Here is a 24,752-nt window from a genome sequence, read left to right on the forward strand (position 1 = left end):
CCCCCCTTCCAGATCTGGCTCCAGGAGGGGGCCCGGTTTCCCTTTTACGGGCAAGGTACTGCAGCTCCTTCTTGGATGATTGGCCATGATAGTGCTAAAAACAGACATGCATCCTCAATCATCCAGGCCTGGATAAATTAAAATAAATAACCAATGTAAACTTATTCTCCAGTTGTACATATGAAGCAGTTATTTTGGTCCTATATTTTTGCTGAAATAAACAATTTTGATGCATTTTGTGTTGTTATAATGCACAAAATATGCAGTCGGATGTCACTTTTCACTGTTTCTACAGTCTGTCAGAATGTGCTTAACAAATATGTCTCCAGTATTATTTCATGAATACATTTCTTTGACAAAATTGTTAACAAATGTTGGTAATTATAGTCATAATTGATAATTAGATACATTTAGAAAAGTCATTTTGTACTCACTTCCATGAAACTGGACTTGTCCAAAGACAAATTAAAAAAATAAATATTAATCTCTGCAGGAAGCAGAGTATGACCTCTGACCTCCTCTTGGAAGAGAGCCGGAAAAAAAAAAAATCTCTTATTGTGACATAGTGACACAATATGTTTATGAGGCTAAATGTTGAATCATTAGATACAGTGGAGGAGGAACCCCACTGATGCTCACATCTAAAAGAAGGAAAATGTTGGTCAGTAATCAGTGCTCAGGCCTGTTTTAGACTAAAGTAAAAACTTTCATGACCTCAGAGGAATTGGAGAACATCAACCAACACGGTCTTGTCAGCACACACACACACACACACACACACACACACACACACACAAACACACCTGTCTTTGATTAGTTGGCCCCTGTGATCCTGAACCCTCTCTGTGACCAATTCCTCTTCTTTGGGATTTCAGTGCAATACAGCACAAATGTCTAGTTTTAACACCTTAACCTGCAATGCAATTAAGCATTCATTAAAAGAAGGTTGTGTCTTGAAACTCATCCAACAAATAAATACACCAGTGAACAGAATCTCTCTGAATGCTGTCATATACAACATAAATACAGAGTATCCACTGATATATTTGTTTTTTAATAGTAATTTTACATAAAAACTCTTCTTTATACATACAAGTTTTTATAAAAAAAAATGTTGGTACAAAAAATATTTCTTTGGATTGTGTATGAGGACCACACAACATGATGACAACACGGAAGATCATTAAAAACAAACAGCATCAAGATATCTACAGTTTATCAGGACCCCAGAGCATGTAGCTTTTCACTTTGCCTAGACAAACACTTGGTAACAGTATACTTTCCCACTGTATTAACCTGTGTATTAACCTTATGATAAAAGCATTTTACTCCTTTTAGATTTTCAGTCTTCCCCTAAATGATAGTGGTCTTCTGCTATAATCTTCACCAACAAGGTTTGGTTTAAACTGCTGAAAACATTGCTGGGTTAGCTCCACAACTCTTTCAAGATTTCAATAAAAAAATGCTGGAAAGTCAGATTGTTGTTTAAGGAACAGGACATTTTTAGTCTTGCAAGATTCATAATGAAGAATTTTTTCTTACCATTTTCCCATTTTCGCATGAACTGATGAAAGTATGACTGAAGGTCGTCATTTTGTGTATTTTTTGGAAGATGTGGTTCAAGGTACAGATTTAGAATTTTCCAACATCTTTTATTATACAACACATTTAGATTGTAATTCAGCCTTGATGGAGGTTTGTGCACTAAGTAGTTCTGCACAGGCTCAAAACTGAGACCTGAACCTGGGCCATACCTGCATCTCTAAGATCTGACAGTGACTGCACTGCCAAATCTGAGACCCAAAGCTGTATTTTTGCCTTATTTCATCCATCACTGACAGTTAGCTTGGCAGGCTAATGCAGGGCACACTCTTCCCTCATTCCCTCCTGCCAATGGGCATCACATATCTACTTGCAACACATGGCACACATGGGAGCAGATTATTAGCACAGTCAGACAGAGAAAGACAGAAACATAGTAATAAATTACATTTGAAAGTGACCTGACCTAAATCCAGGCCAAGCATGTGGCTTCACACGACAATATGGCCTGAACCTGACACGAAAACCCAATACTTCATCTGCACCGTCGGGTTCCAGGCAGGCAGCAGAACTCCAACTCTGAGTGCATAGCCAAACTTTATAACTCTCAATTCTTACGACAAATACAAAGTGTATAGATACATGTTTTTTACTTTTACACTTTTTGTTAGAGACTTATTTGAGATTTCCCAATTGTCAAATATATGTGACATTTTCCCTTTGATTAATACACAGGTTCTGACAGTGGAATATGATCAAAGCTGTTGGACAGATTGTCCATTTGAGTTTCTTTTTGAATGCTCCTGCAAAATGTACCCCAAGCTCAAGTAATTCAAACAATCAAATTAAAGACAGCATTTAATCTCTAGTTCAGGCTCTTGGGGGAAGGTAGGCCTTGTACTTTACAGCCAGAACCCTGCCTTTCTCCCCAGAGATGTCTGTATGTTCCTGCATGACCATTCCACGGCTGTTTGCCATCTGATACACCTAAAGTTTGAACCTTCACCAAAACAAGTGACCGCTCTTTCTCGGCATCTTTATCCCTGTGGTGACGGCCGTGCGCTCCTCCTGGGTGGAATGCCTTGAGGTCATGACTCTGGATTTTTTCAGGGAGACAGCCGGTTGCTAAAATGATAGTTTTGATGGACAGTTTTCTCCCTGATCCTTCACAGCTGTCCAGGAGGAAGGGGGAAGTCTCCAGAGAACCAGTCCTCGTTTTCATGTTGATTTTCACAAATCTGGTGTTAGGAAAGGGGGCAGTTGGTCGGTGTGTTTGTTTAGGCAGGAGACATGTTTGAAGCACTTTCAAAGCCAGGTTTAAGTCAATTTAAACCAGAGCCTTCATGCACAACATAATTCAACTAAACACAAAATCTATGTCATCCCATTCTACTTTGGTTCATAATTTCATCACTTTAGAGACTGTACAAAAAATATTGAGCTTTTTTTAAATGCAAAGCTTCCCTAGCTATATTAATACCTGTTTTGAATTCTCCCTTTGAGTTAGAAAAATTAGCAAAGCCTCCCCTCCCCCAATATCTCTACTCACATCTGCTGTAACATGAAGGTGGCAAGTACATAATGACTATGCTCAATCTGTAATAATCATAAAAATGCACTCTTATTCTGTTTCTCTACTAGTTTATTATGACGAGTAAAATAAAGCCCTGATATAAAGACATGATTGTTTGTCTTCGATAATATTATTTTCATCTCTTTATAAAAACAAATTCAGACAACCCTCTTTTAAGCAAAAAGAAAAACACATAACCCTTCTCCTTTTCTGATCCGCACTTACCCATAATTCTTGTACAGTCCCTTGCCAACTAACAAGTGATGGAGGACATTACATGGTCAGCTGAGGACATTTTCATTCAGCTAGCTAGATAAAACAATTTTTTTTCCATCTTTGATGTAGAATTCAAGAATATGCAGAAAGTTATGGTTATTTCAGCTTTAACAACATCTGATTTTAAAAGACATTATTTTCAAGCTGGGTCACTGCCCAGTTCACCATGTACAAAAATTATAACATAAAACAGGACAATCAACCCAAGTGGAAAGACAGCTCCCAACCATGATCATAACTTCAATATAGAAAAGCTCAATCGTTGTACCTGGCAGCCCTTTGAGGTTTTTCACACACTTCATAGATACCCGGAATGCTTTGAATGTCATAAATGACCATTGTCAGTTTGAGCACGTCCATTACCTATATGTCCAACGTCTTTGAACCTTGTATCCCCTAGATAGAGCCAAACCCTATGACATCTATCCAAACCGGTATTTGGGCCAGTACTTGACCTGCGTACGTCTTGGTGCTGTTCCTGCATGGACGTTAGCCTTCGCCAGAGGAGGTTTTGGCGGTAGTGGCGGCGGGGCTTTCCTCCTCTCTTTGCTCTTGTCTGTGATGGTGAAGCCTCGCTCACTCTTGTCATGCAGGCTGACCCTGGGCAAAAAGTGGGTGGAGACATGCTGGGATTTGACCCGCGGGCTGGAGCCCATTTTAGCCTTCCCTCTCTTATTGAGGGCCACAAACCACTCGCGACCAGTCCTGTGGTTCCTGTGGATTACTGAGGCGTAAGTGTTGTAGCTGTTCTCCTGGAAACGTTCCCTGAATTTACAGTCGTCTGTGAACCATTCCTACAAAAAAAGGGAAATATAAGGTATTAACAAGAAAACTATAGTTCATTGGTTTAGATCAGTCAATGAGACTATTAGTGATTAATTTTTAATTAACAAACCTTAAAATATGTTGAATTTGTAAGTTGTTCCACATGTTCCATGTCTGACTTCATGATACTGGATCTGTCCACATGTAAACAAGTCTCAGCTGTGGAACATGTGGGAACTCTGTTTGCATGCTACCATGTAACCTAACCCTGTGTTTCTCTTGTTAACTGCTGCTAAGATAATTGTCTTTAAGTCTGTGAAAGAAAAAGTAATGGCTGCTATTCCTTTACAAGAAAGCTCCCACCAACAAGCATCTGGAAGCTGACCTCCGCCTGATTCTCCCTGCTGATGCAATTTTATTTCCTTGTTAATACTGATCTGACACAGGGGCACACACATACTCATACACATACTGCTACTGTGAGAAACTTTGTGATCTTCTAGACTGTCCTTACGGTAAGAACAGGAGACACTTTGCCATTGGTATGCTATTTGTTTGTCTTTAAAAAACTATTATATTGTTATCAATTATATATACATACAAAATACAAGTGATTGGAGAGTCTGTGGGCCTAAATCTGCTGTGGGCTGTAGCGCATCTGCATAAGGGACACCTTTGTTTTAAAAGTAATTTGAATTATATTGAATTGAAAATTATGCACAATGGCCAAATTAGCCCTATTCGCAGGAGATTAGTATTACCTGGGGACCTCATGTGATTTAGTAATTACCCCACCACGTCTGTGTTTTGTGCGGAGCATTTGCACGGGATAAGCGAAGTCTGTGTTTTAACTCGAATTTACTGACATTATCCCCCGGATATGATGTCAAGGCTCTGCTTAACATCCGCTTCCTGGACGACAAGAGCAATGGCTGCAAAGAAAAAACCCGGCATTGGCCGCGCAAAGAGACGCTCAGTTTAATTGTTGTGTGGGGTGAACCACATTACGAAAAGCAATTTGATGGTGCACAACCACACAGTTTGGGAAAGTATTTACAAAGACCTCTTGCTCTGGTGCCTGTCTCTACAGGGGCTACCTGTACCTCTAACGCAGCCTCCATAATTCTCGACCAGGAAAAAGGCAGAAAAAAGGCACAGAAAACACAAAAAAACAAATCACAGAGTTGCCGATTTGCACGGGACTAATATTATCACATGACCTCTGTGTTTGGTGAAATATGGTAGGTAATTTGCGGTGGAATTTTTACTTTACAAATTACGGACATGTCAGATTTGTACAGGATTAAGATCACAGACGACCTCCAGAATTATTACAAATTACTAGAGGTCCCCAGGTAATACTAGTCCTGTGTGAATAGGGCTTAACATGATAGCTGATCAGGAAGAGATACAAAATAAGATGTAAAGCGAGACTGATGTTGGACCTATTACTGTATGTAATGACCAAAGCTTAAGTATTGTAAAATCATTTGTAATGATACAGGGCTGGATCAATTGTGTAATATCATAATAAACTGGAATTCAGAGTTGCATACTGCTGGTCAGTATGATATTGTCAGATTGTGATCTGATTGGGTTAGCTGCTGGAAAACTTTGCTTTCATCTTGGGGGTGGGTTTCAAAGTCACCCAAATAACATTCCTTATCACAGAGATGCTTTGACTGACTGCACCTTTATATTGGTCAAACACTCATTATGGCCTGTGTACCAACTGCATCCAAGAAGCACTTCTAGACACACGCAGGCTTTTGTTTTTCCGATCATGTTGTTTGTTACAATAGACGGACTGATGGACTGATCAGCAATATTAATGCATTTCACAGAGCTGACTTCATCTGCAAAGTGGAGAAAATGTATTGAATAAACGGTGACATATTAAATAGATCAATATCACCTAGCAATGCTATAAGAAAAAAGAGTTAGCATATTACGTTGTATCAGTTCTGGAGATACAACATAGTTTCTGAAGTGGGTTAAACAATTTCGACACAGTTTTCACCTGACCCACTGCTCCTTCCTCCTGACCCACTGTGTTTCAATAATTTCCTGAGAGATCTTAAAGAACTCAAACAGAGGATGATATGAGGCTATTTCAGCTCTAGCATCTCATTTGCGTGGGCAATGGCGTCTATTCTAGCTTCATGCTGCTACACCACAATTCAAAAACGGGATGTAGAATGTTCATTCATTGAATGTTCCCGTTTTGTGCCTTAAAATATCTCGGGTGGGAAACTCTGACATGTACCCAGGGATGCCTGCTTTCTTGCTGCAGTATGACTTCCTTGTATAACCTCCTGCCATTCTGAAATAAAACAAACTGTTCTGCTTTGCTGAAGAGTGAAGCATAGCAGAAAATGATGCCATTAGAGCATTTGGTAAACATGCCAGTCACAAGAGAGTGCGCTGCAGCCGCGGCAGAATAGTACAAACCTTTAAGTTATTCAAAGTGACCGACTGTTCCTTTTGGCTGTTGTTTTTAAAAATGATTAGAAAAGTGTACAGACCTCCCGAGTCACTGCTATGGGTGGATTGCAATGATTTAACAGAACGCTACATTTGAGCAACATACCAGCTCTGGTAGCAGTCAGGGAATTACACATTTGGAAACAAATTCATTGAAGCATGTATGAATGTACTCGCACACAGGCACGTATGCACACATGAACACACACATACACACAAGCACGCATACCAGGAAGGAGCTTTGGCCCCTGCTGGGTTTCATAGGATTTAATGGCTGCAGCCAGATTCCAGAGATCTTATTGTTAAAATCATAATGCTTGTACAGCTGTTTAACCTGGCTCTTGCCCTGCTGGATTGGTCACACTCTTTTAAAGGGACCTTTCCCATGATCCTCAGGGGTTAGCTGTATCGAGGGCAGAGGTGGAAAGTTACTGATGACTAACTTTTTTTTCCTGTACCCAAATAATATTTCTTCACAAATGTGTCCTTTTTATTCTTTTAAGAAATGTTAGTTGCTAAAATTGGAGACTACAAACTGAGCTAGGACAACACTCTGCACAAACTTTAATGACTAGGTTTGTAACTGGTTGAAAAACACTGTGTCTAAAATAAAACTTTTTAGCTTTTTGACCTGATGGTGGCGCTAGATGACAAGTCAGGCGATCACCAAAGTTACTTAATCCACTGAAGGACATCAATGTCAGTACCAAATTTCAATGCAATCCATCCAATAGCCGTGGAGACATTTCACTCAAAAACAAAAATGTAATCCTGCTGGGGGCGATAGATGAAAAGTCAGAACAGAGTCAGTAGGACCCATCCTCTGGAGACCTTGAATGTCTGAAACAAATTTCATGGCAGGGCCAAAAGTATTTGTTGAGATATGCCACTGAAAACCAAAAATGATAATAGTAAACAGGTTATACACTAAAGCCTGCTAGGACCACATTATAACTCTACTCTTACGTACACTAACTTAAGGAACTGGGCTTGTAATTAACTGATTGGGAAGGGATACACTTGATGATCTGCCATAAAAAAAGTGTCTTCAGTATAAATGCATCATATATGCAAAATGTAGCTGAGACATATCTCAGACAAATGGCAGAAATTAAAAACATTCTGTTGGTTTAATCAATCAAATCCTTAATGTTATACCAGCATTTTCTGTAGCTATATAATTTCATTGCTCTCTCTCTCTCTCTCTCTCTCTCTCTCTCTCTCTCTCTCTCTCTCTCCCTCTCCATCTCTCTCCCCCTGGCTTGGTCACTGTTTGTTCAACAAATGCAGGTAAACCTTTGACCTTTCAAAAGATTATGTTTGTGATGGCTTGCTGAGGAGGTCAGGCAGAGCAATGTGCATCTGTCTCCTCGTCTATTATTCAGCCAATAAATTGGCACTGTGAAAACATCTAAATATTAAATATGACAGACGATGCAACAAGATAAGGTTCAGGGTGTCACCTGACACCCCAACGTGAGGCCCAAGCCTGTCTGTGGCCCCCGAGGTTTACATCCACCTCAGATCATCAAGGCGGTTAAATAGCATGGTGCAGCTGTAGCCACAGATTGGAGTTTTAGTTATACAAATATTTCTCTGAGGCAGAGCTGCTCCAGAGGCAAAAATAAGCCCCAACTGCAACGATTGGAGCCAGAACCAGAGTGCAAAGTATCAACAGTAAGTGGTAAGGCAGTACTGCAAAAAGAAACTCTGATTAAAATATCAAACTTAAACTTACTGCATATAAAACTGCAGTTTGTGTAATAAATATAACAAAGTTGAAGGGTCTGCTATCAGCTTCTAGATGCAGCAAAATCTTATATGGCACAAAAAACATTAAAAATTAAAGACCTTAACTCAAGGTCCACTTAAGGTAAAACTATGCAGAGCTATGCAGAGCTTTTAACCAGTCCTCGTCAGTGAATAAAGTTAGTTCTCATGAAGCAAACTCCAGAAGAATACACTAAAAAACCAAGAAAGGCTGTATGATGCAGTTAAAAGTTAAAAACATAGTAGTGTATAGTAAGCCGAGGACCTTTTTGTAGTAGTTTTTGTTAGTTTGAACTACTGAATTCTTTTTTATGCTCAACACACTGACTGTTTTGTTATGCTTATGATGAAAAAATGTGCCCTGACGCTGATGCTGGTAGAAAAGTGTGTCTAAAATGAAAGGGGCTCATCCTGTGGGGACCATGAATGTGCTCAGTAACTTTCAGCCCATTAGAGTTTGATTTCTTGTGGACATTTTGATCTGATGTTGATGCTGGAGCGAAGAAAAGTGGGGTGACCAAAAATTCTTATCAGTATATCAGCCCATTCATTTCAGGTTACCCAGGAGACATTTCTCATAGTAGCTTTAATTAGCAAATACAATGACTTCTATGTAACTGACAGTTTTTTGTCATGAGAAAGAGTGCTTATTGTTTTTACGTTTCCTATTTTTGGGATGTGTCTAATGTTACATCTATTCATTTAGGCCCCGCCCGCTGACATTTAACACAGCCAATGAGATTATTCCTGCCTCTGACACTGAGATTCACAACAATCCCAAACGAAAGGCAATTCATCACAGAAAACAAGGTAGACTGTCCTTCAGCTGTGAGGAAGAATCCCCCATGCTAGCGTGCCCTTGAGCAAGGCAGCTCCAGATGATCTGTAACTAAAGCTGCTCTGTGCTCATTAGGATAAATAATGACTAAATGGAAGTATTTCCTATTGTCCTTCGCTGCAAGGTTAATCTTTCTATTAATGATGCTGCTTCTTGGATTCCTCCCTTGCTGCAATGCTGGAACCTGCGAACAGCTCTGCTCTAAGGGCATCAACTTCAGCCTGATTGAATTTACTGAGGGAGTCGTGCAGACACAACAAAAGCAGCCACAAACATCAGACGGTCAACCTTTGAGTTGGTGCAGGAGGAGTGGATGCGGAAAGTTGGACTTTCATTTGTGACATTTCGACAGTTTGGAACGGGAGATGAAGCAGCAGATGAGAGCGGATTGCAGACATGTTGGACCACAAGAAAGAAAATCCCACTGAGTCAGACTGTAGCTGTGCATGACAAATGTCCAACAGAACAAAAATGATGATTGGGTTTTAGTTTGAGGCAATACCCCGCAGTGTGCTGTTTTGCTTTGTTGTATTGTTTTCTGTTATTATCTATGTCTTCCCAGTTTCGGTTTATATTTAAATCTTGTTTGGCATGTGCTTTGACCCTGAGAAAGTTTGTAACTTTCCTGCTCACATATATAAGCTGCAATGGCGACTGAATATGTATGTGCTAGAGGAAAAGCTCACAGTCGCATTGGTAGATTTCAAGCAAACTGTGGCTTGAAGAAAGACGCCTCACCCCTCCCCCGCTGGGGTTTCATGAAACAATACCGGGATCTGGGGGGGGGGGGGGGTAAATCGCTGTTGCTCAGCATTCACAACCACAGCAGCTCAGCTCAGACTCTCCGATTGTTGCCTGCCTGGCTGATTGTTTACTCAACATATTGATCTTCACTTTGTGGCTCAGTCCTCTGTATATTATCAGCCATCCCAGACAGGACTTAATCTGCTCTTCCCATTAACACATGCTAATAGGGAGCCGCTTCTATCTATATGCCTGCCAAGGCTCCCACAGATGACTCGTCAGTGCGGCTGGCTGCTGGCTGGCTGGCCGGCCAGCCTGCTTACGGCAGCGAGGCCAAGCTGCTGTGGGCAGATTTTGGCTTACTGTGTGTTTGGGGGGATTTGAAAGTCTTCAAAACTGTGGCTAAAGATTACAGCAGTATGCCATGACATGCTGATGTCAGATTTGGGGGTCTTGTTATGCGGCACAGATGCAAAGCTGGACAGACTAATAAATAAAAGCAATATAGCTGCACTAGGCAAGGTTTTGTAAACTTTCATGAGTCCAGAAGAAGATGGAGTCCAGCAGAGAGGGGCATCGTATCAGTGGCAAATGAGATGCAGATTCACAGTATTTGGCCAAATAATTCAAATAATTCCAGTGCCAAGTATGGACAGTGGAAGGAAGTTGCTCAGAACACAAGAAAGGGTTCAAAATCAGAGGTAAACAATATGAAACTTTGGGCAAGGAAAGTCATTCTTGATCTTGGGAACAGAATGTATAACTAATTGAAATGCAGTTGAGAGATCCAAAAAGATCCCAGAAGATCTGAAAAGATCCGAAAAGATCCGAAAAGCTCCTAAAGCGTCAGTGGGCTTCAAATAAAGTGCTCGTCGGATTGTCCCCTCCTCTCACACCTTTCTGATGTCAGAATGGGGGGCTGTAAACTTTTTTGCCTCTTTTTCATTGTTTAGGTGTTCCAGCATATTTACCACTTGGTTCATTATCAGTGCTCTCACTCTCAACTCCAGCAGCTGTTTTCAGCAGTCTCTGTACACTACCTGCTCAACACCAAACAGTGCACAGAGTTAGCATCTAGGCGGCAGTGGTGGAGGAAGTACTCAAATATGTACTTAAAGGTCCAGTGTGTAGCATTTAGGGTCATCTAGTGGTGAGGTTGCAGATTGCAACCAACTGAATTACCACTCGCCTTCCAAGTGTGTAGGAGAAACTACTGTGGCTGTTAAACTCGCAAAGGCAAAAAATGCAAATTGTCCTATCTAGAACCAGTGTTTGGTTTGTCCATTCTGGGCTACTGTAGAAACATGGCAGTTCAACATGGCAGACTCCATGGAAGATGACCTATTCCCTCTGTAGATAAAAAAAAAGGCTCATTCTAAGATAACAAAAGCACAACAAATCCTATTTTCAGGTGATATTATACACTAATGAAAACATCTATGAATATAATATTCAAATTCTGCCAATATTCTGCCAAAATGTTACACACTGGACATTTAAGTAATACCACATTGTAGAAATAATGTCAGATAAATGTAGTGGAGTTAAAAGTATAATATTTTCCTTTGAATTAAAGTGTAGTAGAAGTATAAAGTAGCACAATGATATGGAAATTCTCTGCTACTGCTACACAATATCGACGACTGCTAACTTTTTAGCATTACCAACTCTATAAGGTGAAGTGTGGCAGGATATGTGACCGATAGAAGGTTTTGCAGCTCTTCTTCCCCTAAATGGCCCAACAATCAATCAGTGCAGCTTTAAATTATCATTAACTTAACTGTACACACACTTGTTATTTACAAAGCGTCACTTTAAAATAACATGTAGTATCCCTGCACATCAGCAGTGTGTATTTGCTGCGGGTGAATTTAAGAGTGCAGGGTGATAAACAGAAGCAGTTTGTGAAGCGTGTGGGATACTTACAGTGGCGTGGAGCCGCCCTCTTTTATTCATGGCCAAGAATCTGTTACTGTAGACCCCTTTGATGCCGATGACCCCCTGAGAAACCGCAAAGAGCTCCAAGACACCTGGGTGGACAAATAACATACTCTGATGATTGATGGATGACAGAGTGTGTACTTACTCTTCGTCATCTTATGTGTCTCTTCTGCTGGGTAACAGAGTTGGGTGTGAGCTGCCCTGCTCAATTATCCAGTTCAGCTGCACCTTTGGCCTTGTCTTGATCTTACAGTATGTTCGTTTAGATCATTCGGGTGAGTATAAATTATCGGGGCAATAAGCAGTTTATATCTTTATCACAACCTTAACCCAGTTGCTTAACCTGAATAATCCTTAATCATACTTTTTAGTTGCCTGAGGCAGATATTGTGAGAGCAAAAACAGAAAATCACTGAACCTTTTGCAGATTCAGTCCATATAAACATCTGTCTTTTGCCTATATGGTTGAAAATATAATCTGGCCATCAGTACTTGTCTTCCAAAACTAGAACTTTTTTTCTAAAATGGATATGAACATAATTCTTGTTCTGCACTGGCACCATGACTCTAGGGTGAGTTAGGGTGCCAGGAAATGCAATAGTGGTTTGTGCCAATGTGGGTTCTATTGAAACAACATTTGAGCCATTGTGAGACACTAAAACTGTCCACTGAAACGCAGACTAATGAAAATCGTTGGTTCTTTGATGCAGGACAACACTGAACTAGTTCAAAGGAAAAACTTGTTTTAGCCAAATGACAGAGATCTCTATCACTGAATAAAATGCCGATATTGACACAATACTGTCAATCCAATGCATCCATTTGACTCCTGTACAGCACCAAAGTCAGTCAAGTATCCCAGAAAGAATGAAAAGTCCAAATAAAAGGAAACTGACAAAGAGTTATCGCAGATTAATACCGTCTGTGCACTATCTGGGGTATTCTGTGAAGGAGTGATAGGCTATATGAAATGTAATGCTGTGTGATGGTAAAATAATCATCATATTACAAATCTAAGACACCCAGTCTCCTGCTCGTCTCCAGTGCTGTCATGCAGGATTCAAAACCACATGGCTGTCGTGTTGAAATCCATGTAACCTGACAACTCTTCTAAAGGGGACCATGAAATGGAGGCACAAGTGCACTTTCACGGTGAGCCTCGGCTGTTTCGTCAGCGGATGAGCGATGAGGGATCCGATGGGGCAGTAAAAACTGAAAATCTGATTTATGTCTGTAGTCTTCTGGCCTAAACGACACAGGATGAGATTCCCATATAGGGCGGCATTTAGAAGCTGTTGTATTTAACGTTGCATTTTAAGTTAGGTTTTAGTTTTCTTAAATGTTCGTGCTAACATTACTTACTTGGATCACAACTTGTTTGGATAGTCTGGATAGTTTAAGAAAGCATTTGTAACATTTCAACAGCTCATTAGTTGAGATTCAACAAATGCTTTCTGACATTACACCACTGTGGTTAAGGTTTGGTTAGGGTATGAATGGTCACATATACTCTATAGATAATCTGTTAAACATCTACAGACAAAGCAAATAGTTGAAATGTTGCAAACACTCTATAAACTATCTGTAGGCGGACTACCCAAATAAGGTGTTACCCTGACATGCCTTGTTCTGGATGCAGCTGAGAGCTGTTGTGTGCTGAATAATGTTTACTGTTCAAATTTATCTGAATTTGTGAAGCGGTTTTTGTGTCAATGTCATATTTTTTATTTGAGTTAGGATGTCATGATTTCCGTTTGATCATCTTGTGAAATCTTGTTAGTCATCTGTCTTATTGTAAGACCCTTGTGTAAGAAATATATCAAAACTGGTGTATTTGGATTTTGTACAAGAGAAAATTAACTTGCTTGACAAGCTACACATATAAATATATAAAAATCTCATCACAGATGCATATATTCCTATTTAAAAATGTTCATTGATGTCGTGTGTAGTTTATGTACAAAAATGAATAACAGCCGACCGTTTTTTTTAAACTTCAGATATCAGCCTCAAAAGTCCAGTATCCATAGGGCCATGCTTCTTAAATGATCTGACCTTGGAGGAAAACATCCGGTCAGTCTGGACACTGTAACCTTGTTTATCTCGGCCATCTGCACTGAAATGTAACTCAGTGTAGTTTTTCATTTCCCTCAAATTAAATTCCCTCAAAACTGAAAAGGCATTTCCACAGAGCACAATAATGTACTTGAATATCAACCAGTTATTTATTTGTGACATATTTCATTTTTTTAAAAAGTGAAATAATTGAATTTGCATGCAAACGACATTTAAAGTAGTTTAGAAGGTGAATCGTTTGAAGATTCAATAATAGACCATAGTCTAATTTTTAAGGTGGGTATTTTTGAAGTGTATGGAGTAGCTTTTATGTGATGACAATCGTGCTGATTGGCAATCCAACACATCCTGGTGTCTCACTGCTGCACCTGTTACTTCCACAAATAGTCTACCTGCCAACATCCCGGAGAGACACAAACAAGGCTCGTCAACCAGATGGCCGCTGCTCAGATATTTCACAGGGTCAGGCAGCCTAAGTTTAGGTGCGCGGTCCTTGCACTCTTCCTGTGTACATCATTATTGTTATGACTTCCCTGGATGGCATTTAAAATAGACACAACTGCAAACAGAAGCGAATCAATTAGAGCAAATGCAGGAATGCAGATCCATGTGCGCATTCTCAGCGGGACGCACTGGATTCATCTGCGCGTCAGACGTTTATTATTTAATAGTTAGACTGCTCCAGGCACCGTGGCACCGGAGTGAATGACTTACTCAGCTGGTTGGGCTCATGGCTGCCGTTCACTCTGCCGTCGGGATGAATCTGGAGGTGGAAGCCGATGCCAACCCTACAGTAGAGCCTGCAAGTCCTGCGTCCCGAACTGATCTCCTCCTCCAGAAGTTGGCGCTCCAAAGAGACGTACTGTGCTCCGGCGGCGGCGCAGATCAAGTGAGCGACGGTCAGAAGGTAAAGAGGAACATTCATTCTTCCAAAAAGGAGACACTCGCTAGGCCACTTCTAGCATTTTGGTGTCACTCCTGAGGTCTGGGCGCCAGAAACCGTGCGCACATACCCGTGCAGCGCTCCTGGGCATTACCCCGGCTGCAGTAGCTGGAGTTGTTCTGCTGACACGGGGATATTTATAACGCCAATGATCTCACTACTCGATGCATGCCTGAGCTCTAAAGGACGCTCTTTCATCCAGATTTTGTCGCCGAGATGCCACTCCTGCTCAGCACCGACCCACAGCAGCGGGGCGTGAGGGAAACGCGGCTGACACCGCACATTTTCCAAGGAATCGTCCGCGCCAGGACGCACTAAGCGCGGCATTTTACGCACAGGGGGACATCGTTTTAATAGATCGAGGACGCGGTTGATTCATACACGAAAAGACTTAAAAAGATGACTCTTCTGGTGGCGTTTCTTTCCATATAAGAGGACTTAAACCGAAATGATGAACGTTAAACGCAAGAGGGAAGACGTGGGGGATCAGACAGCAGAGATCATCAGGTGGTGCAGCAGAGTTTTAACACTGGCTCACCGGGAGACTCAGGCAGCCGTATTTATAGGCTTTAGTCCACCTTATCATCTGATACGTCCACATGCTTACAGGAGACGCGTCTGTCAAGCTGCCTAATGTATTCTGAGCAGTGTACAGTGACAGGGTAGACACTAATGATCACATTGTGGATTCTTGGAAAAACTGACAATAGAAAAATACACAATGCATTCACTGAAAGACACAATTTTCTTTTTTTTTGCTACCTGATGACTTACGTCATCCTAAACCATGTAAATATTAACTACTCAGGATTGCAGTTTTTGCTGTGGGTGTCCCAGTAACAGCCATGTGACCTGTGACAGTGTCCTTGAGCAAAACACTGAAGCCCCAGATAAGAATTTCACCTATACCAGTAACACAAAGATATCCATTCATGTCTATCAACAGTTTAACACTCAACATTATCGTGCTATGTATGAAGTATCAACTCTGGCTCAGTTATGATGCCGAACAAACACACATTTACACACACAATTACAGAAAGTGTCTAAAAAAATTAAAAAGTGTAGAAGTTCTCCCACAACAGCTGAGTGGAGGGAGAAAGAAGATATTTTGCTCATAAAATAGGCTATAAAAAATTATTATGGATCAAGGTTCCAAGTCTAAGAAAAAGTAAAGACAACATGTGTGGAGATTATTCATCCAGCAGCAAGGTGAAGGTCACAAGTCTGGTTCTTTCATACATGCCTTCGAGAGCAAGACACAGACACCCAAACTGCTCATTCACTGCCTGTTGCTCTGAACTGGGCAAAAATCATATATCATCCAGTCAGCTTCTGTCACATTGGTTTTCATTCTGTAAATATCACCATAACCTGCAGAAAAACTTAAATGGAGCCCTGCAGGTCAAAACTCTTTGAAAGCCCTAATTTCAACATTTCATGGAAGGAAAAGGCTTGTTTGAAATGAATGACATTTGCCACAGAAGGAAGAGGTGTAAAAAATAAAATGAATAACAGCTGAATTCACTTGAGCTACTTGAGTTTCAGGGTGCTGGTATTGTGCATGCTGGCTCACTGTCACTTGAACAGAATGGAGCCATTGTTCATGTTATTATTAACAACTTTTCCCAACTAGTCAAAATGTCTGCTGACAAAATGAAAGCATCTAACGGAATTTGAAAATAGAAGTAAAGGTGAGTTATAGACAATACTTTCTTGATGTTACTTCTGTTCATATCTTACTTTTTCCAGTGTCTAGATGCCCTCTCATGGTTTAAAAGATTCATGTACTAATATAATGCCCACATGACCATATGTGCACTGAAAGAGCCATTGATCGCTGGCATTGTTCCTCTTGTCCTAGTGAAACAATGTAAGAGATAGGGAACAAAATCCAAGGCCCCTCTCCTGATTAAAGTTCAACCAGTGAGGCTTCAGCAGTCAAGGTTGGACAAATCAAATGGGTATCTTCCAAAGTCATTCTTTTTTTAACTTTCAAGCTATGTTCTTTTATTTCACTATTCATGTGTACATCTGAGTGCAACACCATGAATTTCTTCAATCAGAGACTGTCCGAAAGTGTGTCCTCTCATCCCTATTTGCATGATTCACCTTGTCACCCCTCTTTGTGACAGTTTATGTTCACCCCACTGTTGAACGTGGTCCGACAACATGTTGAACAAACACATTTTGTTTTGCACTATAAATACACATTTGATGTGTCTAACTCATACCTCTGAAACCTCAAAATAACTCGGGCTAAGCTTTTTAATACATACAATCTGTGGATTTTGTCCCCCATAACTTACAGTAGAGTGGTACTAGAAAGGGATCTTTTCACGGTAGTATGGGCAGAAAGAATGTTAGTATTATTTCAGATAGCAATAGAAATATGAACTTTCCCTTTAAAATACATCTTGGTTATTTCTATGTGAGACAAAATGATTTGATTTCTCAGGTTGGTAATAGCTATCCTTTTTTTCTACTGTGAACAGACATTTCCCTGCAGAAATGATTGCTGAATGTCCACCAAGGACCTCAGTCTTTGAGGTTTTATGGAGTACGTACAATCAAGCCTTACAGGGACTACGGCTTTTGTTGAAAGGAGCTGCTTTAGTAAGACCAACTGATACTGTTTAAAAACAGAAAACACATGCATTATTTGTATGACAAATAAATTATATTTCCCAGTACAGCTGCTTAAGTTATCAAGACCTAAAAATAAAAACCACACAAAATAAAATAACTAACACCTACTCATTCCTTATCTGCAGTAGTTCAATTCACAGTTATACTTCTTAACCAACCAAAAAGTTAAAATACGAGGCATTTACAAAACATCCATCTGATGCTGTATTCTTTGAATCTTTGTCACTGTAGCACATGTTCAGTGTTAAGCTTATTAATTTTCTATCTTCTCATGCATTCATTGTAATCCCGTCCCTCATTGTTTTCGGGGCCCCGGCTATGTTTGAATTTGATTACCTCGCGCCCGGCGGCGGATTACGGCCTGTATAGGGGCCTAATTGTCTCTGGCGCACTGAGCCGAGGCCGGGCCCACATTACCTTTTATGTAAACAGCGGGGCAGTGTTTAGTCCCACTGTTCTAATGGCCAGTCATTCCTGTGAGGCCATTCCAGTAACAGTGAGGTAATCCTCCTGAGTCGTATAAACACGGATGATCCTGATTGATTCTCCCGCCCGATTGATCCCAGCTTTTAGCAGCTTTTTAGTCTAAGCAAAGAGCAGACAGCAGGTTCTGCTGCGGCCCTGAACCGTCTGAGCCCAGAGACATTGATCAATCTAAGGGTCGAGTGCATTGCTTAGGAGCATCTGACCGGCCAAGGTCTCAGTCATCAGCATAATGACAATACTCCTCTGATGTCCAGTGATGCTTAAATAGTCTGCATAGTCATCATTGTAGAGTTCTTTGTACTGTATGATCAATACTAGGACACTACCACAGTAGTAAAAAAAAAAAGAACTGCAATGCATTCAGTGCACTCATTTCAGGTTTGGCAATATGCTCTTGATCACATAGAAATCATATTTGGGGTGGCTGTGGCTCACGAGGCAGCGTGGGTCGTCCACCAATCAGAAAGTTAGTGGTTCCATCCCTGGCTCCTTCCACTGTATTCTGAAGTGTCCTTGAGCAAGATACTAAACCCCTCCTGCTCCTGATGCTGTACAGTCCATTTACCATGTATCATTTGCAGTATAAAAGCAACTCTAACTCTTCAGACTGCAATTGTGGAACAAAAGTTATAGATTTATGTGATAATGGGTGAAATGGTGAAAGGATGGTCAGAAATGCCAACAGTGGTCAGAACTTTTTCACTGAACTAGAAATGTCAGTTTAAAGAAGAGATAATGCTGTAGGCCTTTTCCACCAACAGGTAACTGGCTTGTGCACCTAGTTTTGAACTGTTTTATTTTAGCCAAAAATAAATTGGTCCCGATCGTGAAGTTTGCTCCAAACTGGAACCAAAAAATAGCAGGTTTTCCATTGTGCAACGCCCTCTGCTGACGACCCATCCAATTACAATGGCTCTGCTCGAAACTCATTAGCCTAGGCTGGTTGTCTTGATAGCACCAAGGTTCCAAGAATCTTGAACAGAACTGGTTCAAGAACCAGAAATAATTTGGTGGAAAAAGACAAGTTAAGAAGTTCAGATAAACAGGGTGGACTGACAATTACAATGGCTGGTATTTGATACTCATATTCCTCTTTTCTTCTTTCTTTTTACAGGTACTTGTCCTGCTTATCCAAAGTTGTGTTTCAGAGGATTCTCTAAACCAAAAACACTAAAACAACTGAGTTAAAAGTATTTTTGACATAAAAATGGTCAGATAGAAGAAATCAGAATATAAGATCAAAATATTATGTGTCAACAGCTTTACGTATTGCCGTCAAAAAGCTGATTATTGCTCCTCCTTGCTGCAAGGCTGCGGCAGGGTTGGGTCATAAATGTAAAGCTCATCCGTGACAGTGTGCAGGTTTTCCAGTTCCATACTTGCACTGATGTGGACTAATGAATTAGTTTCAGCATTTGCTTGTCCTGCATGTACGGGTAAGAATAAATGAACTGTGCCTCAGATTGTTGTATATTATTTTGCTCTCTGAGAGCTTTCGTGGGAGTCAAATTACTCGGGTTTTTGTGTACATTTTCTTTGGCCACCCAATATTTTAAGATGGTTCGTCAGGCTTATCTGAGAAGGCTTGGCTGAGTCTTCTGCTATGGCTAAAGAGGTCAGCCAAGTTCCCTTCATATTCATCAACCCTCTTCATATATGATTTACAGTGTTTATACTAATGCTTTGTACAAGAATGAAGACATGCCCTGCAGTGTGAAGAGGCCATTTTCATCTACACACACAAACAAATTACTGCCAACTGATTGTACTGACTTTCAGGAGCGTTACGTCAAAAGTGACACTGAATCCACAAACACATCATGGGACATCCCCGGCAGCACTTCCCACCATCAGCAGCCCCTCTGGAGCCTCGCCGACGTGTCGTCTGCAGCGTCCAACTTTTGCCGCCGGCTGTGTTGTTCCCACTCCGCTGACGACCTCTTTGAGCTACAACAGATCCCAGTTTCCCTGAACCTTCTTTCTTTCAAAGTTCAAGGCCGGCTCTGAAAGACAGCCCTGAGAAATGAGAGGACAAAGTCTGAGAGAAAGGAGAGGCGCAGGAGGAAATGAGAAATGCATTTGAACTGCAAAGCCTGGGCTCAGCGCCGGGCGTTTTAACTAAACTTCAGACTAAGGTGATCAACAAAGCGCTCTCACAGTAATTAGCAGGACAGGGACGCTGCTGCTTGTTTGTTGTTGGGTTTTTTCAGCTCGCTGTCTCTTGGTGGAGCCACAAAGCAACACCTGTTTACTTGTTACAGACACACCACCTGTCAGCATGGAGAGGAATTAAGGGTGTGTGTGCGTGTGTGTGTGTGTGTGTGTGTGTGTGTGTGTGTGTTGGGGGGTCTTATCCACTGTTAATAAGCATTGCTGTGTATGGACAACCCTGAAAGAAAATGTACCTGGACCTCTGTGACTGAGAATCATTATTGTTTCTTTTACACCATGAGTTCATTTGAAGATAAAACAAAAAGTCAATGAGACCAGGGTGCGTGACAGGAATTTGTTCTGGTGACAACTGTTGCTTTTATCTTCAAAATTTCTAGAATTAAGAAAAACAAACATAATTTGAGTCCCATAATGTTACACATTGAGATAATCTAATGGGTTTTAAAAAGACAAAGATACATTTTAAGAGGTACAATAATACGGTGTCCGACAAGGGCAAACGCGCCGCAAACGGCAAAGCGCTGCAAACAGGAATGATGTAAAACCAAAAACACACAAACACATAAACACAAATGCAACAGAAAAACATAGCAACAGAAAAATGCTGCAATCACAGACATGAAGCAGAAGCAAAAACTTACAAACCATCAAAACAACTGCCAAAGAAAAATGCTGCAAATACCAAAAACACACAAAACAACAAAACAACTCCAAGAGAGAAACGCTGCAAATTCACTTGACAAAACGGAAGTGCGCCAGGCCACTAGGGTTAAACACACAAAAGTAGCTGTGTGAAGAGTGAAAAAAGAGCGCTCAACAGAGTTCATCACCGTGCGCCTATGTGAAGTAGTAGCGCATGTCATATGTTCTGTTTAGGAAAATTACACAGATTGTAGGATGCAGCTCCCTAATTCCAGTGTCCGACAGATGTGAGCAGAAGGGTTTTCAGATACTGTTCAACCATCTGACAAGCACTTACTGTGAAGCATATTTTGGCCTCTCATTTTTCTTTTCCTTTAACCCTAACCCTGCACAAAAATCCAAGACTGATCTAATTGAAAGCCTAAAACGTTCTATGTATCTATTCCCAGGTTGTCTCAAAACCAAAAATTGAGTTACGGATGCAACAGGAAAAGAGCTGATTAATCTGTTGAAGCTGTAGCTTGGTCTATTGTGATTGTTTGTATTAACTGACTGAATTTATACAGAGCAAATTAGTCCAGAACTGTGTGCAACACACACATCTTATCTAAATTCTGTACGATTGTCACAACAGCTACTTATGTTTAGTAATTATGCAATTTTTTTACTCTCTTTTTTAGTTTTTTCACCTGCTGTTCTCCACCTGTCCTGTAGTTGACCACACCCTGTTCCCAGTTTTGCCTGACTGCTGCCAAACTCTGCTTTGAACTCTTACCAAGTAAACAACAGTTTGCTCTCAACTGCTCTGTCTCTGACTCCTGCTTTTGAATCCACCTTTCTCTGTTCAGAACCATCATAATGATATATATATAAGATCTGAATCTGTCTGATGCATGAGTGAAGACACCATCAGTATTCATCCTGGACCAGGTTCTGGTTCCTGCAGAGGTCCAATTTGCGAAGCCAATTTGGATAAGTGTGTTGGTTGAATTTCAGGTGTTGAAATGTTCCCTGTGGAGGCTTTATTGGAGGTCTTCAGCTCCTGGGGAAACAGCTGAGAGCAGCTGATCACAATCCTAAACTTGGAGCTCATCCAACAGAAAGGAATGGAGCTAGAGCTTGTGCCTGATTGTATGTTTGTGTGGTTCTGCTGCAATCGGGACATTAGTGCTGGAGAATATTTGAAATACTTGAAATACCATTCTTTGCTGGTTACAATATAAATATAAAAAGAAAACTTACAAAATGTTTATTAACTCGTATATTTGAATCAAAGGTTGCATTTACACTGACAGTTTATGCACCAGCAGACACACAAAAAATATTTAAACCATTACCATAAAAAACTTTGGAACAGCCCACTGGAACATTGGAAAACTTCCTTGTCTTGGGAAACACTTATGGGTCTGTGTGGCTGGAATTTAGAGGAATCTGAAAATGTGGCAGAATAATTCATCAAAATGTTTTTGTGTCTCTTTCATTATGTCTCAGCCTTTAATTAACACTGCCCTCTTCTGCTTCCACCTTTAGATTCAGTGATTTTTCTTGTTGCACAAATGTAGTGATGCTGCACCTAAAATGGATGTTTAGAGTATGAACTGTGGTAATAAAGCTTTTGCCCTGCATGGTGAACCCCAACTGTTTGCACACACCATGTGATAGATTCCCATAGCAACTTCTTTTCACATATTTTGATTATTTTTGGCAAAGTTAGCTCAAAGATCAACAACAGAAGTGGATTATACTGCAGGAGTGGGTTGAGAAGTTTCTATTGAAGTTTGGAGGAGTGAATAACAGAGTATCACCTTTTTAAAATATTAATGGAAAGACTTGCATAGTTGTCAATCAGAAATCAAATCAAATCAAATAATTCGATAAATACGTATAAGAATACAAATGGTCCTACAGAGCCATGCAGAAGTGGCAAACCTACGACCTAAGATGTAGATGCAGACACCCAATAAAAGACGTGTTTAGCAGTTCTGTAGTACTCTAATCCGGTTTCAACTTGTCTTGGACTCGTTGGTATTTGCACTCTGACTTGGTCATTGGTCTCCACCAAGTCCAGCAATATATGTTTTTCTTTATATTCTTTACATGTGTAGAGTTAATGTGCATTTTTTCAGCACTTTCTGAGATTGCTTCAAAAGTACAACAACATCTAACTCAGCTTTTGCTGTGTATGAGCATGCAGCTAGGAGAGGAATTACTTTTCTGGAGTGCAACAGGAGTTTTCCACAAGGATACAAGAAAACAAAATGACTCGAAGAACTTCTATGTAAATTGGATTTTTTTTCACTTCTCCTTAAAACTCTTGAAGCTTTTCAAACAGATCTACATGTCACAGGTTTAAAAAGACTCTTCTCTTTGTTCTGGTCGACTCATGGAGGTACATACATTTTTCCTCTCAGAAAATTCCTTCTGAAGATATTTACACATTAGATCTTTTTCCTTTAAGTGGTCCCTGGGTGGCCGTGGGACGGAGGACAGAAGATAAATCTGGTCTGTTTTTCCTCACAGGAAACAGCCGGACTGAACAACACTGATCTTCACTAATCCATTACCCACCTCTGCATCTGGCCCACCCCTGGGTCACCATACGTCTTCATTTGGACCTTTCACTGGGCCTGATCACACACTTGAACTCCCAAGCATATTTATAACACACACACACAAAACAAAGACTTGACAGTCTGAGATAACACATGTCCTTATGCAGCCTTTTTATTTTATTTTATATTGATCCATTCTTGATTTGGACACAAAGAGATACTCTTTCTTTGGTATGTACATGTTATATTTAAAAGTATAAGTTAGCAGCATATACCTGCTTAACATTCACATCACATCAGAGATTGAAGCAGGTTTAGTGCTTAGCTCAAAAAGCTCCTGTAAAGCATCCAAAAACTACAACTCCCATAAAATTTTCCAGCTCTCTACTATTTGTCTAAGAGTCTCTCCCGCACTCCTCCCTGGCATTGGCTGATATATGGCAACATTGTTAGCTAATGATGTTCACTCACCTAAACCCTGCTCACTAATTCTTCTCACACTCAAAAGTATAAGACTATGGTCATCATATGTGTATGAATGTGTATTTTAAACCTCACAACTAGCATTAAGATTCTTATTCATTATTGTTAAATTTGAAATTTTTTGAGGAGCAAAATCCAATACCTTACACATTTATTCACTGGGGATACAAACTTAAAAATTGTTCTTGATAAGTACAGTTTTGAAGTAATTTTTCTTTGCTTTTTTCAGTATTTCTATTTTATGCTACCGTCTGCTTCAACTTCACTACATTTCAAAAGCAATATTTGACATTATGCTCCACTGCATCTTTTTTACTCCATCTTATGCACTTTAAACTACCCAGCTCTGATATCTGGTGAAGCAATAAATGACAATGTTATTAAAAAATATCCTTTATATCCAGTAAAGTATGTTTTTCTGATGATACTTCTGTACTTTCTGTACTTGTTTGTCTGTCTAAACAGGAGTGTAATTAAATCAGATTTGAAATGACAAGTGCTCTCAGCAGTGAAAAAAAAGTTCCGTTGAGTTCCTTCTAGTTTTACCATGCATTTCCTCTGCGGTCTCTCAGGAGATAGTTGTGTGTGTGTGTGTGTGTGTGTGTGTGTGTGTGTGTGTGTGTGTGTGTGAGGTGTTGTTGTGAGCTTAAAGTGGACGGCTGCTGGCTGTAAATAAGCAAGATGTCCTCTGCTGTTTTAGCAGTTGGTCCGGATACACAGGCACACGACAGGCCAGCTCTCAATCTGAGCCCTGCCCTGCGCTCCGGTCATTACTGGGACTGATGAAGTTGGGTTGACTTTCATGACATGAAGAGG

The 24,752-nt window shown here is 40.4% G+C and overlaps 1 protein-coding gene across 1 annotated transcript; it reads right to left on the reverse strand.

Annotated features, from left to right (window-relative positions):
• Positions 1 to 1,039: 1,039 nt before the first annotated feature.
• On the reverse strand, positions 1,040 to 16,104 carry fgf5 (fibroblast growth factor 5). The gene is made up of 3 exons (XM_051422896.1): positions 14,724 to 16,104; positions 11,919 to 12,022; positions 1,040 to 4,185 (listed from the first exon to the last, which is right to left on the reverse strand). The coding sequence occupies exons 1-3, from the start codon at positions 14,932 to 14,934 to the stop codon at positions 3,814 to 3,816; spliced, it is 687 nt and encodes a 228-aa protein (XP_051278856.1). The 5' UTR covers positions 14,935 to 16,104; the 3' UTR covers positions 1,040 to 3,813.
• Between the last annotated feature and the right edge of the window lie 8,648 nt (positions 16,105 to 24,752).

The sequence above is a fragment of the Dicentrarchus labrax genome, unplaced genomic scaffold (genome assembly GCF_905237075.1).
Source record: "Dicentrarchus labrax unplaced genomic scaffold, dlabrax2021, whole genome shotgun sequence".
Taxonomy (NCBI): Eukaryota; Metazoa; Chordata; class Actinopteri; family Moronidae; genus Dicentrarchus; species Dicentrarchus labrax.